The 17799-nt window shown below is 40.7% G+C and overlaps 2 protein-coding genes across 3 annotated transcripts; both read left to right on the top strand.

Annotated features, from left to right (window-relative positions):
- The first annotated feature begins 1549 nt into the window (after positions 1-1549).
- LOC307037246 (uncharacterized protein) lies at positions 1550-4071 on the top strand. Of its 2 annotated transcripts, XR_013807639.1 has the most exons (4): positions 1557-1651; positions 2259-2383; positions 2484-2620; positions 3507-4071. XR_013807639.1 is itself a non-coding variant. In XM_079678028.1 (3 exons), the coding sequence occupies exons 1-3, from the start codon at positions 1592-1594 to the stop codon at positions 3883-3885; spliced, it is 576 nt and encodes a 191-aa protein (XP_079534154.1). In that variant the 5' UTR covers positions 1550-1591; the 3' UTR covers positions 3886-4068. The 2 variants fall into 2 exon arrangements, 1 of the variants encoding a protein (XP_079534154.1); XM_079678028.1 differs by lacking the exon at positions 2259-2383 and having other exon boundaries at positions 1550-1651; positions 3507-4068.
- Positions 4072-11121: 7050 nt separating this feature from the next.
- Positions 11122-17215, top strand: rps3 (ribosomal protein S3). Its single transcript, XM_079673615.1, has 7 exons — positions 11122-11279; positions 12211-12341; positions 13238-13331; positions 14383-14477; positions 15620-15807; positions 16359-16562; positions 17142-17215. The coding sequence occupies exons 1-6, from the start codon at positions 11250-11252 to the stop codon at positions 16556-16558; spliced, it is 738 nt and encodes a 245-aa protein (XP_079529741.1). The 5' UTR covers positions 11122-11249; the 3' UTR covers positions 16559-16562; positions 17142-17215.
- Positions 17216-17799: the final 584 nt, after the last annotated feature.

Here is a 17799-nt window from a genome sequence, read left to right as displayed (position 1 = left end):
TGATAAATGACAAATTGACTAAGTTGGACGGATGCATCAAATCTGCGTTGTATGCCGATGACGGGGACATATGGATAAAGGGAAGAAATGTTCCATATGTGTTTGAGAAGATAGGCAAAGCTATAAAGGAAGTGGAGAAGTGGTCATACAACTGGGGTTTCAAACTGTCAGCAAGCACATCTTGCTTCATGACATTTACAAATAAACGCAAGATGGAGACTGAGAAGCTTACATCATATGGAAAGCCGATGAATGAGGTCAATGAATTTAAATATCTGGGGCTATGGTTAGATCGTAAATGTACATGGAAAACCCATATTAAACATTTGGAAACAAAATCCCCAAAAGTTTTGAACCTATTAAGAGCGATGGCAAGATGTGACTGGGGGGCAGACAAACAGGCACTAATTGACATCTATGGGGCAATTATGAGGACAACTCTGGATTACGAGTGTATAATATATGCAGCAGCAGCAAAAACGTCATTACTAAAAATGGATAGATTACAATATAAAGCGTTACGGTTGTGTATAGGTGCAATTAAGTCAATAATTATCACAAATACCTCAAAATATGCACAGATGGTTCTAAGAACAAGGAAGAGTGGTTTGGAGTTGGTATATATATCCCAGACTTTAAAATATCGATTTCAAAAAGAGCGTCTGATCAATTATCAGTGTATACTGCAGAAATGCTGGCTGTAATAATAAGATTGCAGTGGGTTGAAGAGGTCAGACCAGATAGGGTGTTGATATGCACAGATTCATTATGCATTTTAAAAAGCATACAGTCAACAACAACTGTCAGAGAAGAATTACTCATAGAACTTAATCATAGCAATTGTTAAGTCTTCACAGAGGCGGTATAGATCTTCAGTTCTGCTGGGTGCCTGCACATGAGGGGGTGAAAGGGAACGAGTGTGCTGACAAATGAGCAAAACGTGCACTACAAAAGGAAATAACATTACCAGTTCAACTTGGAAAAGGAGAAGTAAGCACTAATTAAGAAAAAAGGGATGGAGATCTGGCAGAAAAGGTGGGAGAAAGACCAGAAAGGCAGTTCAAAAGACAATCACAATTAATATTTATAAAGAAAGAAACGGAATGGAGGAAATCATGATAGACTCAGACTGGATCACACAGCATTGAATATTACTCTATGTCATGGGGAAAAGTAACAGTAAGTAACAGTGACAAGTGTAGGAACTGTGGAGTTAAAGAAAATGTGGAACATATCATATTACACTGCAACATGTACAAAACAGAGAGGGAAAAACTAAGAGACAGGGTCAGAGGGGCAGGAAGGGAGTGGAGCCTGATGGGGATACTGGGAACAGAAGGTGAGGGGGTAAGAGCTAAGAGCTATCGGGAAGGCCATTCTTAAGTATTTGAGTGAAAAAGGATTGATTGGAATAATTTAAAACACCGTAAACACAGTGGTATAATTCCACAAGTGGTGATAGGATGATATGATGATACACACTCTTTCACAGTAGGGGGCGGTATGCACCTTAAAGTTGTTTGCAATCCGCCCAAAAACCGAGAGAAGAAGAAGAAGAAGAACGATTATACATCCATGGAACGACCAGACCATGGACCAGACACATGGCAGCAACTTTCCCTCTGCTTCATTTATTTCTCCTGTTCAACGGGTTAGTAGTGTGTCCACAGATTATGTCATATTTCGATCTGAGAAGTGTGTTTGAAACTGTTTTATGTGTAGTTTAATGTCATTCTGTGAGCTACGCCACTAGCGTGTGGCTAATGGCGTCCGCTAGCTTCTTTAGCACAGGCTGTTGCTCCCTGAATAACGTAGGGCTCTACTTACCATGTGTATGACTCCCGTGCACTAGTTTGGCTTACATTTCAAGTTTATTCTGTTTGTATAAATATGTGAAATGCTGGTCTGAGGTCATAATTGTTCATATTATTTAAATGCTAAAGCGCTTATGCTATGCTAATATTGTGCCTTTACAACATAGCCATGTTAAAGTGAGTACAGTCAACCGGGTTGTGTGTGTTATCTGTTATCACTGTATTATATACTGTCAATAAAAAAGGCTTTAATCCTTCATGAAAGTCATATGGCATGTGGATTTATGTCCATTTTTGTTTAGAGACAAATATGTCATACGGTTATTTTGATTTGCTAAATGTATGATTACATTCTCAGTTAGCTTCAGGCCTCACTGAGGCGAAGTATTGAGGTAGAAAGCTGGTGAAGCCATTTCCTGCCGTCACCATATTCTGTTTGGACAGATAATAAACCTGGTTGGCAAGAAGGAAGTCGTTTTCATTCAACACAACGCAGAGATACATCTGGCGTCAATCCAGACCGGTTACACAAAGAATTATTAGATAAATAGAGAAAACAGATATCATTTGTAAGTGAGTTTATTAATGTGTTTAATACATTCTGGCTAGAACGACCACACAAACGGCAGTAACTTTCCCTCTGCTTCATTCTTTTCTCCTGATCAACAGGCTTATTATCTGATTACCAGCTCTGCACAGCGGACTTGTAACACTAGCAGCAGTGGAGATGGAGCAGCATCAGAACCTGGAGGCTTCTACTCTTCTGAAGAAGAAGAATACAGCAACAAGGATCCATTTGAAGATAGGTAAATGTAAATATTACAGTAATAGTGTACTTGCATTGTGTGGGTGTAAGGGTGTAACTTTGGTTTGAGAAGTGGGGGGGACACAAAACAGGGGGTCCTCCGCAATTAAACATTTTCTCAATTTAATTCCATTTCCTGCCTTTCTACAAATATATTAGGGATTATAGTGTTAACAAATCCAAGGAAAATGTGTAGTGTGTATATAATGAGTGTGCACACTTATCTAGTATCCTATCCATGTATACCTGTTTTATTTGTGATGACCTCACATCCTCTAGGGGGGCTACTAGTATATATTTCAATCATCAAAAATCCATTAGAATATGCTCAAAAGCAATAACACATATTTGATCAACTCCTCTCTCCTATCTTTATTTTACCTAGTCTGCCTTCTTTCTTTTTATTTATGCATATTTTACTAATCACTCCCCTTTCAAACTGTGTTGTTAATTTTGTACTGACCTATTGCACACAGTGGAATGATTTATTAACTCATTTTATATACAACTGATATTACATATATGGAAATATTTGTTTACCAAGATGACCAAACCGTTTGAGAGCCACTGAGATAACGTAGACTAAAGATTACAATCTAATAGTCCTTTACCTCCCTGAGCTGACCTTACCTCTCTCAGTCCCACAGGAGAGGGCTCTCCCTCTCCTTATTGTTGAAACAGCTTCTAATCTCCGTTAGCTCCGAGCTAGCACCAAATACTAACAACGTCTCTCTTTCTATCTCTCACACGCTCCTCCTCCTCCTCCTCCAGAGAGAGAGAGCATTTTATTTTGAGTTGTGCATTGTTATTTGTGCTTGAGAAACATTCCACTTGAACTTTATTTTAACAAACTTAGTAGTAATTATTGTCCTATATTTTTTTTTCAGATTTCACAGCTGCCTGGGCCTAGCAGTAACAAGAACCTCCATTTGTCCCTGCCCCCAGGTCAAGATCTACCGTGGCTCAAGGGCCTTCACCAGAGCCATCACCACCAAGGACCAGAGGACCATCATCACTACAGTGGCTTCCATCTCCATCTGCCACAAGATTAAGATACACCTCGGTACAAAGGCCTCCATCACAGCCATCACGATCAACCCAGCCAGCAAAGAAGTCTCGCCTAGCAGACGTACCTCCCACACGGGCACCAGCATCAACCTGGGACAATCACACCTACCTCCCTCCGACACAGCCACCAGCAGCCCATGCACCATCACCTACACAGCAGCCAGACCCCCTGTCCTTGAAGACAGACAAAGACCATGACACTGCTCCCCCTGTCTTTACATTTATAATGAATAGTTGGTTGAAAAAGTTCTGATATTGTAAATATTGAGATTTTACAGTTTCTTATGTTAAAATAAATTGTTGGTTGAAAAAAAAGTTCTAATGCTCAATTTGTATTTGTACACATCACATGAACCTTGGTATGGAATATGAAGTCACGAATCAGTCCTGATGTAACTTTTCTGTGGTGAAAGCAGAGGGATGGAAATATTTTACACATGAATAACATTTCATTTCATCTATATAGGCCTATAGTGTAATTCATATAATTATTTCACTACTTTTGTAAACCAAATCTAAAACGCCCCAAAAAAATAGACGAGATGAGTAAATGTGTTTTCACAAGAGTTTAGGTTTTCCAAAAATCGGATTTCTCATTTTCAGCTAAGTATCTCATAAGACAGTGCTCTAAGGTGAGTGACTTGCATCTCTAGCAAGACCAGAGAGTGTCCTGAATATTTCGATAAGTAACATATGGGGTGCCATGTTATAAGAAGTACATTTTAAAAGGTGATTTAAGGAGACGTCTACATATCGAGAAAATATCCTTATACTCCAGAGGGTTAAGGAAAAGCGTACGGCAATTGTATTTTTTATATATATATATTTTATATTGTTTGATTTATTGATTATATTCAAAAGAAAATTAATACTTGGTCCCCTGAATCTGGAATAATATACAATTTACAGCAAAGCCTAAACATTTCAGGAACTTTTCATCGACAGATTGCTTTGGTCTGGCTTTACTCTTCACTGATTGGTTACAGACACTTTAAACTTAGTGGCTATGGAAGTCAGAAGGAGGGGCCCGCGCGTGAAACGGGCGTTTTTCGCGCGTAATAATTTAAACGGGCGAATGGTGGCATTTTAGGCTTTCCATATTCGATATCGCCGTGCCTCGCTCTCAAGGCTGCGGGCGTCTTTGTCCCGCGAGACGCGTTGCGGCTCGCCTCGAACGTAGACGAGAAGAGCCGATCGCAGCCGGGGGAGGTCTCAAAAAGCTCGCCTGAACTCGGACGGCTTCGGCTTCTTCTTCTTCTTCTTCTTCTTCTTCTTCTTTCTTCTTCTTCTTCTTCTTCTTCTTCTTCTTCTTCTTCTCTTTTTTAATGGCGGGTCGCAAACAGCTTTTGGTTGCATACCGCCACCTACTGTACACGAGTGTATATCATCATGTCAGTCCTCTAATAAACCAGCATATCAAAAAGAAAACCATAAAATAAAATAAAATAAACAAAACAAAACAAAAAACAAATCATCCATGGTCTACTGTTAAATTCTTTTCCCTATCCCAGTTTCCCTCAAAAAGGTGAACAGTGCTTTTCTGATAGCTCTTACTCCTTCTCCTTCTGTTCCCAGAATACCCGCTACATTCCACTCCCTCTTTGCCTCTAAAACTGTATCCCTTAATTTCCCTCTTTCAACTCTATAGGTGACACAATGTAATAAAATATGTTCCACATTTTCCCTAACTCCACAGTTCCCACACTTGTCACTGTCACTTTTCCCCATGACATACAGCGTACCATTTAATGCAGTGTGATTTAGTCTGAGCCTAGCTATCATTACTTCCTCCCTTCTGTTTCTTTCTTTATAAATATTAATTGTAATTGTCTTTTGCACTTGATGGTATTCTTTGCCTTTCTGGTCTTTCTCCCACCTTTTCTGCCAGGTCTCCATCCCTTTCTTCTTAATAACTGCTTTTCCTTCTCCTTTTCCAAGTTGAACTGGTAATGTGATTTCCTTTTGTAGTGCACTTTTTGCTAATCTATCAGCACACTCGTTCCCTTTCACCCCCTCATGCGCAGGCACCCAGCAGAACTGCAGATCTATGCCGCTTCTGTGAAGTCTTAACAGGCTGTGATTGATTTCTATGAGTATGTCTTCTCTGGCAGTTGTTGTTGACTGTATGCTTTGTAAACTGGATAATGAATCTGTGCATATCACCACCCTGTCTGGTCTGACCTCTTCCACCCACTGTAATCCTATTACTACTGCCAGCATTTCTGCTGTATACACTGAAAGTTGGTCTGATGCTCTTTTTGATATTGACACTTTAAATTCTGGGATATATATACCAATTCCGACACACTCTTCTTTGTTTTTAGAACCATCTGTATATATTTTGAGGTAATTGTGATAATTATTCCTGAGGTACAAACTTGTTTTGAGTCCTACTTCATTTATTTGCCACTCTCTTTTCTTTTCTACAATACTCACATCTATATTTACTATTGGAAAGAGCCATGGGGGTACACTACTGAATGGATTTGATGGTGAAAACTCTAACTCATGCATGCCGTATGTCCTTATTTTTTCTTTATTTGTCCATCCAAACCCACGCCCCTGAAACTTAGAATATTCCCAGCACTCCTGTAGTATTTTGTTTGTGATATTTCCTTCCCCACTTCCTTTTAACCTGACCCAATAAGCAAGAGCAATTTTCTCTCTTCTTAGCTCCAATGGAGTCTCTCCTGCTTCAACTAATATTGCATTAGTAGGGGTTGACTTAATTGCACCTATACACAACCGTAACGCTTTATATTGTAACCTATCAATTTTTAGTAATGACGTTTGTGCTGCTGCTGCATATATTAAACACCCATAATCCAGTGTTGTCCTCATAATTGCCCGATAGATGTCGATTAATGCCTGTTTGTCTGCCCCCCAGTCACATCCAGCCACTGCTCTTAATAGGTTCAACACTTTTTTGGATTTTGTTTCCAAATGTTTAATGAGTTTTCCATGTATATTTACTATCTAACCATAGCCCCAGATATTTAAATTCATTGACCTCACTCATCGGCTTTCCATATAATGTAAGCTTCTCAGTCTCCATCTTGCGTTTATTCGTAAATTTCATAAAGCAAGATTTGCTTGCTGACAGCTTGAAACCCCAGTTGTATGACCACTTCTCCACTTTCTTTATAGCTTTCCCTATTTTTTCAAACACATATGGAACATTTCTTCCCCGTATCCATATGGCCCCGTCATCTGCATATAGTGCAGATTTTATGCATCCATCCAAATTACTAAAAATGTCATTTATCATAACATTAAATAATATCGGGCTGATTGAACTCCCTTGAGGAATACCATTTTCTATACTGCACTCTTTTGAAACCTCTGCCCCTACTTTAACTCTGAATGTTCTGTCTGATAAAAAAGCCATGATCCAGTTATACATTCTCCCTCCAACACCCATTCTACTCAATTTGATGAGCAACCCATCCCTCCACATAGAATCATAAGCCTTTTCAATATCAAAATATACTATTGCCATAACCTCTTTCATTTTCACTGTCTTTTCCACCTCATTGCTTACTCTAATCAAAGCATCTATTGTGGATCTTCCTTTACGAAAACCACTCTGAAAATGACTTATTAACCCTCTCTGTTCTAAGACGTGTGATAGTCTATGCACTATCATCTTCTCCATCCATTTACATAAGTGTGATGTTAATGCTATGGGTCTGTAATTATTGGGATTAGCTGGATCCTTCCCTGGCTTATTAAATGGCAATATAACTGCCGTTTTCCAACTCATTGGTAAGACTCCGTTTCTCCAGATTTGATTAAATAGTCTCAGGACTAATTTGAATGTTTCCTCTGGTAGCTGCCGGAACATGGCATAGCTGGTCTTGTCCTGGTGCTGAGTATCCTGTACCTTGCAAAGCTATTTTAAGTTCTGCTATTGAGAAGTCTACATCAAGAGCTGAATTATCATCCCGTCTCTTTTCCCTCACATTTTCATTTTCTCTTAATACACACTCTTTTTGCTGTCTATGTTTGTCATCAAGGTGTTCCCCACTATGCACCGCAGCAAATGCCCTACCTAAACATTCTGCCTTCTCTTCATTTGACACTGCCACTTTCTCCCCATCAATCAAAGCGGGAATTTTAACCGACTTCCTTTTCCCATTCATCCGTTTAAACATCGACCATACATCCCCTAACTTTACTCCTCTTCCAATGGTGGAACAATACTCTCTCCATGACGTCTTTTTTGTGTATTTTACTGTTTTACGGGCTACTGCCCTTTTCCTTTGATAATCTGAAATATTGTCTTGTGACAAGTTTTTCTTTAAAGACCTAAATGCCTTGTTTCGTTCTTTAATAGCTCTGCTACATTCCTCATTCCACCACGGAACCACTTTCTTCCTACCCTCTGTTGTTCTTTTAGGTATAGTTTTATTTGCTGCTTCTTTAATGTGCATTGTGACTTGATTTGAGCACTCCTCTATACTTCCTTCTAATGTTAACAATTGCGCTGACTCCTTACAGTAAAGCCTAAATGTTTCCCAGTCAGCTTTACCAAAGCACCACCTGGTAAATACACTCCCTTCCTGTCTACATACCTTTGTATTGATGATTGTGAAAACTGGGTAATGATCACTTCCTATGGTAGAATCACTTTTAACATACCATTCACATGATTTAACTAACCTATCCGTCACCAGTGTGAGGTCCAACCATGATTGTGTCCCCCTATTCAAATTACATCTGGCAATGTTTGTAACTCATAGACATATTTTTTAAACTCCTGTCCATTAGCTATGAGGCTTCTAGCATTCCACTGGAGTATGTGAATTACCATTAACAACGTGCTAACCCTCATCCTGGTTGTCCGTTTCTCCCACATCTTTTGTTGCTAGTAATTCATGTATCTGGTCTGCTTTTATATCTCTAATGTTAAGGAATTTCTCCGCTGCCTGCACGATGGTTTTGATTCTGTCACTTTTCTTCTTCATCTGTGCTGCAACATTAATGGTATGGCAGATGAATGTCATAAAGTTGACTTTCTTTACCACGAGAATGCTATCATCTTCTTTAATTTCCACAGGTACTTGGCTTTGATTTGTAACCTGCCTTTCTGAAATGTTGCTACCACTCTGTACTAAGTTTCTTTGAACCCTTCCACTAGAAGCCTGATTTTTTGCTTCCGTTTCCCTAACCTTCTTTAGAGCTTCTGCATATGAGACTTTACTGAGTACTTTGACCCTCTGAGCTTCTCTGGCTTCTCTCTGCACTACACATCCACCAAACGCCGCACTGTGCTCTCCTCCACAATTACAGCATTTCATCTTTGCCTCTTTTTCACATTTCCCATACTCATGTTGGCCTCCACATCTCGCACACCTTAGTTTTCCTTTACACTGCATTGCTGTGTGTCCCATTCTTTGGCATGCATAGCATCTAAGTGGTTTTGGGATGAATTCCCTCACACTGTAGTTCATGTATCCTATTTGCACAGATTTCGGTATATTTTTCTCAAACTGAATAACTACTGAAAGTGTTTCCTTCAATGTGCCATCTCTTTTGCTCATAAGTCTGTTTGCCTCAATAACTTTTCCTCCTTTAATCTCCTTTTTAACATCATCCATAGACATATTAAGTGGAACTCCAGATATGACTCCTCTCAACATTGCCATTGCTCCTGGGATATGAGCCTTTATTTTTTCCCCACTGAGTGTCGTCATTTTAAGTATTTTTCCCTGCTGTTGCTTGCTGGTTGCTTGTATCAAAACTCGTTTGTTGTTCATAAACTTGGCAAATTTGATTTTACCCATTTCTTTCTCAATTGATTTTGTCAGTTGAATCGGGTGGTAATGCCCACCATCCCGGTTGAATTCTATTATAACTTTCCACTCCTGCTCTAGTTCTGTATTCGAAATTGCTTGTTTTTCATTTTGACTGCCTTTTGTTTTTTTGTTTAAGCCTGCTCCACTCGACCAATCCGACCAACTTTGTGTTCTTGGTCTGCTAACTTTTTCCCTCAAAGCCCTTTTCTTCCTCACAGCTTTGGTTTCCTCCCATTCCATATCAGCTCTTTGGGTCCCATCTGAGCTGGTTGACATGATGATACAGTCAATGTACAGTTTATGCTAACCAGTCCAATGCTACCGTTTCTGTATGTTTAGATGATTTCCGACTCTCTCTGAACTTTCTGCAGCGTGTCTCCAACTTCACCTTCTTCTTCCGGCTTCCTCCGTCCGTTTCTCCCTCCCTCCGTCAACAGCTCCTCGTGACAGCAGACTCTCCAGTCGTGAGCTGCCACTTCCGTGTTCGCCACGCAACCAGGAATGTGACCAATCTTCTACTACTACTACTACTTCTTCTTCTTCTTCTTCTTCTTCTTCTTCTTCTTCTTCTTCTTCCTTATTCCTCTTCTTTCTCTTCTGCAGCTTTTCTCGGTGTTTTTCACACTCCTCGTCCAAGCTCCTCTTTCGGCGGCCTCCTTCTCCGGAGTCGGCTTGACTCGGTTTGCATTTATAAAGAATGCACACATGTGTTTAATTGTTAATGTCAGATATACTAAGTAAATACATTTGTTCCTGCTCAGGATTAGATTCAACTCTATTGTTATTGCACAGATTACAGGTACTGAGACAACGAAATGCAGTTTAGCTTCTAACCAGGAGTGCAACAAGCAGTAAAGAGAAAAGCAATGTACACAATCTACAGAATAAAATATAGAATGAAGTGAATGATGAATAAACAGCATAGACTGTATGATAAACAGTGAGGGGTATGAATACACTAGATATACACAGCAGCCTGTGAGCAGTATGAACAGTGTGTATGAATATGCTAAGATATATAGAGTATAAAAACGGTAAGCAGTGCAAGTATAGTATAACATATATAGATATTAATTTCATGATGATAAACATTGTGGAACAATGATGAAAAATGTGAATGGAAGTGGCGACGTAAAACTGACACCAAACAACAACTTTTGCCGAGCCAATTGGAGAGTTTCATCAGCAGCACGGGGTAAAAACCACCAATGAGCGCTCAGCTCGAGATACCAGCGAGTCGTTTCCCATCAAGCATTTCGCCTCCGCAGCCCGTGGAGAGGAACTGCGCCGCCTCGCCGCGCCTCACTCTCAAGGCTGCGGGCGTCTTTGTCCCGCGAGATTTCAACATCTCATGTGAGCGATACTCCAGAGCAAGTCGGACAAAATGACTAACCATCATGCAACGCACGAGCAAGACGTTGATCGAAATTGCGCAGGTCTGCGAAGGTCTCGATTGTCTCAAACAAGCCTACTTAAAGGCGACAGGAAGTTTTCGGTTGTGTTTTTTTTGCTCATTCTCTGTCCATTGCAATGTTTGCAAATAAAGGTTACCGAAAGTGAACACGTTGCAAAGACAATTTAAGATTTAGTTTGGGGGTATCTAGCTACCTACCAGCAAAGAAATGAAGAGGGTTGCTTCATAAAAAGAAAAACTACAAGTCCTAGCAGCACACTGGGCATGGCGTCACCGGAAACCAGTCGTTTAGGTATAAATTCATTTCCGCTTATTGTTAAGGTCCTTTCCTGTCAACGGCCTTTCCGAAGATGGCGGTGCAAATCTCCAAGAAGAGGAAGGTTAGCTCAATTTTATCCTGTTTTACACCCTCAGTCAGACATTTTACATAAAAATTGTGTAATGTAGGTGTGGATACAGTTCTCTACGCTACATACTGGTGTGTGTGGTACCGGTCCACCCCCGGTCAGGAGAGGATTGATCCAGATACTGCTGGTGCTGCGTCCTTCTCATTTGGCTAGCTAGCATGGCTTCGTCCGCCGCGGCCTGCGACGAGTCACAAACCGGTACCTCCAGATACGATTCCTCTTATTAAAACACAACGGGGATATTTTCAGAGCAATTGCAACACTCTACAACCTTATATATCTGCTTACTCGAAACGGTCATGTGTTTGAAGTCTTTGAATGGGGTTAGCTTGATGAGTTAGCTTCATAGTCAAATGAGATAGAAAGAAGTTTAGAAACTCCAAATAGATCGTCGTTTTTTAAAATTGTAATCATTGCATATTTAAAGTAACAAAGTTTGATTTATATCAACAGCACAATGCACATTATGATACTAATGACTGACCGTAGCAACGTATTCCAGTGTCACGGAGTTGCACCTCTACGGATCTGACATGTGGTTTCAATATTTTGATAAGTTAATGTAAAACATAAAGGGGTATTCGCAGCTGACTAGAGTTGGAGTATAATAATAAATGCTGGGGGTTTATTTGATATCAACACATCTGTGCAATAAATGTTATCATTGCGTCCGTGACTTCTCTGTAAAATGTGTAGTTTATTTCCCTTGACTGTAGCTAACTCAAACGTAATCGCTGCATGTGCAGTGTTTGGGCCTCAGATGTCCCCCCTTTTATTTTTTTAAAGTCTTTACACGAGCACCTCTTCCCATTCGCTCCTTGGCTCGAGCCACTATTAAGACGAATGTTTTACCTCTGTGTAATCATTCTTTATCATGTGTAAGCTGACCCTTTCCTCTCCTCAGTTCGTGGCAGACGGTATCTTCAAGGCAGAGCTGAACGAGTTCCTGACTCGTGAGCTTGCTGAGGATGGCTACTCTGGTGTGGAGGTGCGTGTGACCCCAACCAGGACTGAGATCATCATCCTGGCCACAAGGTGAGTGCAGTTTTTTTTTAATCGTTTTTACAATTGACCTATATGGTTAACAATAGAAAAACAGACATGCATGCCACAATTGTTCACAATAGAAACTGCCATTTGTTGTACAGAGCTTTCGGTTTCTCTCTGGTAGACGTGTTTGTTCAGGGTCAGTTTGTGTCCTTCAGTGATGAGACGATGACGAGTCGGAGCAGGACTTCATCTGTTCTGGTGGTTACGGCTTCAGAGTCACGTTCTGTGGTTCTGCTGCAGTTCCTCAGAGCAGGGGGTCCTCTTGTGTGAAGACATCGAGGCATTTGTCTGAGAAGGGTTATAGCAGCACATGGGTGTGTGGGCGCTTTTGCCTGCTAAATGTAACCAAGTTTTAAAGTGAAAGCTGAGAAACTGACCATAATGTGTTGAATAGATGGATGAGGCTTCCCAAATATAAGCTTAGAACATGCTTTTACGGGATTTACTTCAACCTTGTTCAAATTTTAAAAAAGGTACATGCACCGCTAGTAATTTCTTGCGTTTGACCTCTTTAACTGTCAATATCACCACAGAAAATGTTGCCATTGTTGGATTCTTGACAAACTTGACAGGAACACAATACCTGTGTATGTGTTCGCTTCTGTTGTGCAGTACCACAACAGCTAAGCAGTAGTTGTACACTACGCTGTAGTATGATTTTTAAAATACATTTTAGTTCAAGTAAATATTCCTGTGCATTTTTTGACAAGAGAATGCATTGTAACATGTGCTCAGAAAACAGCATGACAATGGCCTGATAATGATATTCAGCAATTCTAAACCAAACTTTTAATAAGACCAAATGTTAGACTTGATGCTTTTGTCTGCTAAAGATATGCATAGGACTAGAGTGTAATAATGAGTGTTTAACTTGTCTTCAGGACCCAGAATGTTCTGGGTGAGAAGGGTCGTCGTATCAGAGAGCTGACCGCTGTGGTCCAGAAGAGGTTCGGCTTCCCAGAAGGCAGCGTGGAGGTAAGGGAAATGCAGTTACAAGTCAAGTGCCCACTTAAATATTTAAACACAGAAGGCTTAATGACAAACAGAAATCCTTTATTTGTCCAAGAGTACATACTTCAAACAAATTAGTAAGTACACATTCAGGTTAAAAAGATGAGCAGTACTAATTAAAGAAAACTAGCAGCCATTAGTAAATGGTAAAATGTATATATTGTGCTGTTTTACAAATAATGTTACAGTATTTAGTAGTGCAAAATACAGCCAGTAATGACAATCTTACATTTAAAAATGTGAGTATTGCACATAATTACACTAAGGTAACAGGCTTTTCGGTGACATGGTTATATGGTTTAGTAAAGGAAAATATATTCATAATGCAGTCATTGATTTATTGCAAATTAGTACATGCAGCAAACTTGTGGCTAGCAAAAATAAATGTTTACTTTTCTGCTAAACCCCTTACTTTTAACACGTCAGAGTGGAGCCCAGAGTCAGCCCACACTGAACTGGATTCCATTGGCCTATTTTTGCTGAGCAATCCAACATGTCACACTAAACACTTCTACAATTGATAGTTAAAGCAATTAAATATTGAGACTTATGCACATTTTTGGAGAATAAAATGTATGCATGTACAAGGCTTGAGAACCTTGGTTGACCCCCCCCTTCAGTGATGAGACGATGACGAGTCGGAGCAGGACTCACTCTGTTCTGGTGGTTACTGCTTCAGTCACGTTCTGTGGTTCTGCTGCAGTTCCTCAGAGCAGGGAGTCTTTTTCAAGTGAAGACATCGAGGCATTTGTCTGAGAAGGGTCAAAGCTGGAATTGTATTTACAATAAATTGCTAAGAAAGTGTATAATCTCACAGTAATGTTAAGATTTTGTATTTTTGGGCGAAGGATGCTATCAAGTCTGAAAAACATTGCAAATTCATGTCTGTTTTTTAATGACATTAAAACACTGGTACTCACTCGCCTATGGGTCCAAGAGATATTTGGGCCCTTACCCGCAGTTTTACATTGTCAGGATGTCTGACCTTTAACCTGTGCCTCTCTCCACCTGTTAGCTGTATGCTGAGAAGGTTGCCACCCGTGGGCTGTGCGCCATCGCCCAGGCAGAGTCTCTGCGCTACAAGCTGCTGGGAGGCCTGGCTGTCCGCAGGTAACAAGTGCCGTCTCTTCCATAACTGTTCAACATGTCTACCTTCTCTATTCTAAAAACATCTGCTTGGGATAGTGGTACAAATTAAACAAATAATGGTTGCCGTCCACAATTTTACAAAAACATATGCAGACATCAACACACCTTTTTCAGTCAGTTTGTGTCCTTCAGTGATGAGAAGATGACGAGTCGGAGCAGGACTCACTCTGTTTTGGTGGTTACTGCTTCAGAGTCCCGTTCTGTGGTTCTGCTGCAGTTCCTCAGAGCAGGGAGTCTTTTTCAAGTGAAGACATCGAGGCATTTGTCTGAGAAGGGTCAAAGTGTAAATGAACATAACATAGTGGTAAAACAAGTGGAAAGAAAACTGATTACAATTGTTTAGTATAGATCAGCGGTTTTCAAAGTGAGGCGCGCCTCCCCGGGGGGTGGTCGCCAGAGAGCTTCAGGGGAGGTGCAGCTTGAAAAAAAAAAAACGAGAAACAGTGAAATCTAGCAAGTTAACTTCAGCTAACTTTATGCGAGCGGCAACATGGATCGATTTTTAGTTGGGTTACCTAAAGTGAGAGAGAAGACAGCGTCTGGCAGAAAGTGTGTCACTTGCACACTTTTGGCTGTCTGTGGAGACCGAGTTCCCCCACCTCACCACAAAGGCTGTAAAAGTGCTCATTCCCTTCACCTCCACCTACCTGTGTGAGTGCGGGTTTTCCACATTGACTTTGATCAAAAGCAAGTACCGGTCAAGGCTGCAGCCAGAGGATGATCTGCGTTTATTCCTGTCTACATTGCATCCCTGCATCATCTGCCTGTGCGCATCAAAGACGCAGACTCAGGTCTCACTAAAGTACTGGTGAGTGTAATGAGGAGGCAAAGTTGATGTTTAGTGTGTTGTCGGGAGCATATAAGGATTCATCCACGATGTTGAAAATGTTTAAAAGATAAAAATGTTTTAAAAAGTTATTGTTTAATGTTTTAAGGATCAGCCAATCAAATCGGTGCAGTCAGTGAGTCAGCACGATAGATTCAAACACACAGAGAGACGAGACAAGAGGAGAGAAACAGTCGGAGTCATTTCAAATGGCATGCTCAAAAAAGAGACAGTGAAAACTGCATTTAATGACATTTTATTTGTTCTCCCCCTTCAGGGCGTGCTATGGTGTTCTGAGGTTCATCATGGAGAGCGGTGCTAAGGGCTGTGAGGTTGTGGTGTCTGGCAAGCTGAGGGGTCAGAGGGCAAAGTCCATGAAGTTTGTGGATGGTCTGATGATCCACAGCGGAGACCCTGTCAACTACTACGTGGACACAGCAGTCCGCCACGTCCTGCTGAGGCAGGGTGAGGAACGCTCCAGCAGACACCAACACAATGCTAAAGAAGCACTCACTCACTAGATCGCTTTGGAAATATTTCTACACATTTGCCATTTTAAAACCCGACTGTTACTGAAACCAATGAAAATGAACTTTGGTAGAGAAGATATACTTAATTAATCATAAACAGGAAAATTACCTTTTGATGGTTTGTTAGACTCATGCATATGTTTAAGAATAAAAGGTGTGCATGTACAAAGCTTGAAAACCTTGGTTGACCCCCCCCTTCAGTGATGAGACGATGACGAGTCGGAGCAGGACTCACTCTGTTTTGGTGGTTACTGCTTCAGAGTCACGTTCTGTGGTTCTGCTGCAGTTCCTCAAAGCAGGGAGTCTTTTTCAAGTGAAGACATCGAGGCATTTGTCTGAGAAGGGTCAAAGAGTCATCTTGGAATTGTATTTACAAGAAATGGCAAAAAGTGCTTTATCTCATTAAGGCGTTTGGTTTGTCCTCTGTGCTTTGTAGATTTAGTTTTTGTTAGTGCTAATCTTTATTGATGTGCTTCTCATCCTCAGGTGTGCTTGGCATCAAGGTCAAGATCATGCTGCCCTGGGACCCCAGCGGTAAGATCGGCCCCAAGAAGCCCCTGCCCGACCACGTCAGCATTGTGGAGCCCAAGGATGAGCACCTGCCCACTACACCCATGTCAGAGCAGAAGGGAGCCAAGCCAGAGGCGCCGGCCATGCCCCAGGGAACACCTGTACCCACTGCATGAGAGGGTGAGCACATACCTGAGCCTTTTATCCAAGCACGGTTTGTCCAGTTAACATACTGCAGGCTTCAGAGGATGGGAGAATAATTGGGTGTCCACTTATTTTGAAGATATACTAGCAATAAAGACAAGAATGATCCTCAGTTCTTGACCCTTCAGTGATGAGACGATGACGAGTCGGAGCAGGCCTTCATCTGTTCTGGTGGTTACTGCTTCAGAGTCACGTTCTGTGGTTCTGCTGCAGTTCCTCAGAGCAGGGGGTCTTTTTCAAGTGAAGACATCGAGGCATTTGTCTGAGAAGGCGCACACAAACCCGGTTGAAATGATTTAGGAAAAGTGAATCTAGTGCCTCCTAAATAATTGCCTTAAAATAACCTACTGACCAGAGCAAGGTGTATCCATGTTTAAAAAGAAACTAAAATTATAAATTAAGCTCAACAAAATCGGTTTTTACCATGAAAAGCTGAACCTGTTCACATAGAGTTATACTTTTGGGCCCAATCATCAGAGGGCTTGACTTTTCATTGTACAGTCATGCAGAAATGAATGCACCATTATTCATTATGCATCATCTTATCTTTTTCAGGTTTTGGAGTGTTCTACAAGATGGAAGCAAGATCTGTTTTTTGTGTACCAAAACAATAAAATATGGAAAATACACTTATAGTTGTCACTTTTACTACACACACATTGGTGAATTGCATCTAAAATTGTCTGGTTCCTCAAATGTTTTTAATGCTAGGTTAAGCTCCTTTTGAACCACTATGGAAAAACATTTTTACTATTTTCAAAATGCATTCAATCTGTGCAGTAGATCCCGGAGAGAAGCATTGTCATGATCAAAGACATTTTAAAATAATAACAAGTTACCCATTGCAGGTCTCCCGTGAAAAAGAGATCTATGATCTCATTGGACCAGTCTCGTTAAATAAAGGTTTGAAATGAAAAACATTGTCGAAGGGGGCATGACATACTGTAGTGCTGGAACCCCTCTGTCCTTTAGACGTTTGCAGCGCACAAGGACAATTATTATTCATACATTTCCATGTATCTTATCCGGTTGGATTTCTCAGGAATGGCTTGAAATGTGCCACAATGTCAGATTAGCTTCAAGCTTAGTTACTGCTTAGATTTTCGTAGGCCATAGTTCTGTTCTGTCACTAAATCGAGAATCAAAATGACCATTTTCACAAATGTCTATAAAGATCAAATGAAGTATTGCCTCTTGGGTAATAAGGCATACA

This window comes from Notothenia rossii, assembly GCF_949606895.1.
Source record: "Notothenia rossii genome assembly, chromosome: 4".
NCBI lineage: Eukaryota > Metazoa > Chordata > Actinopteri > Perciformes > Nototheniidae > Notothenia > Notothenia rossii.
This window is presented reverse-complemented; position numbering and strand designations above follow the sequence as displayed.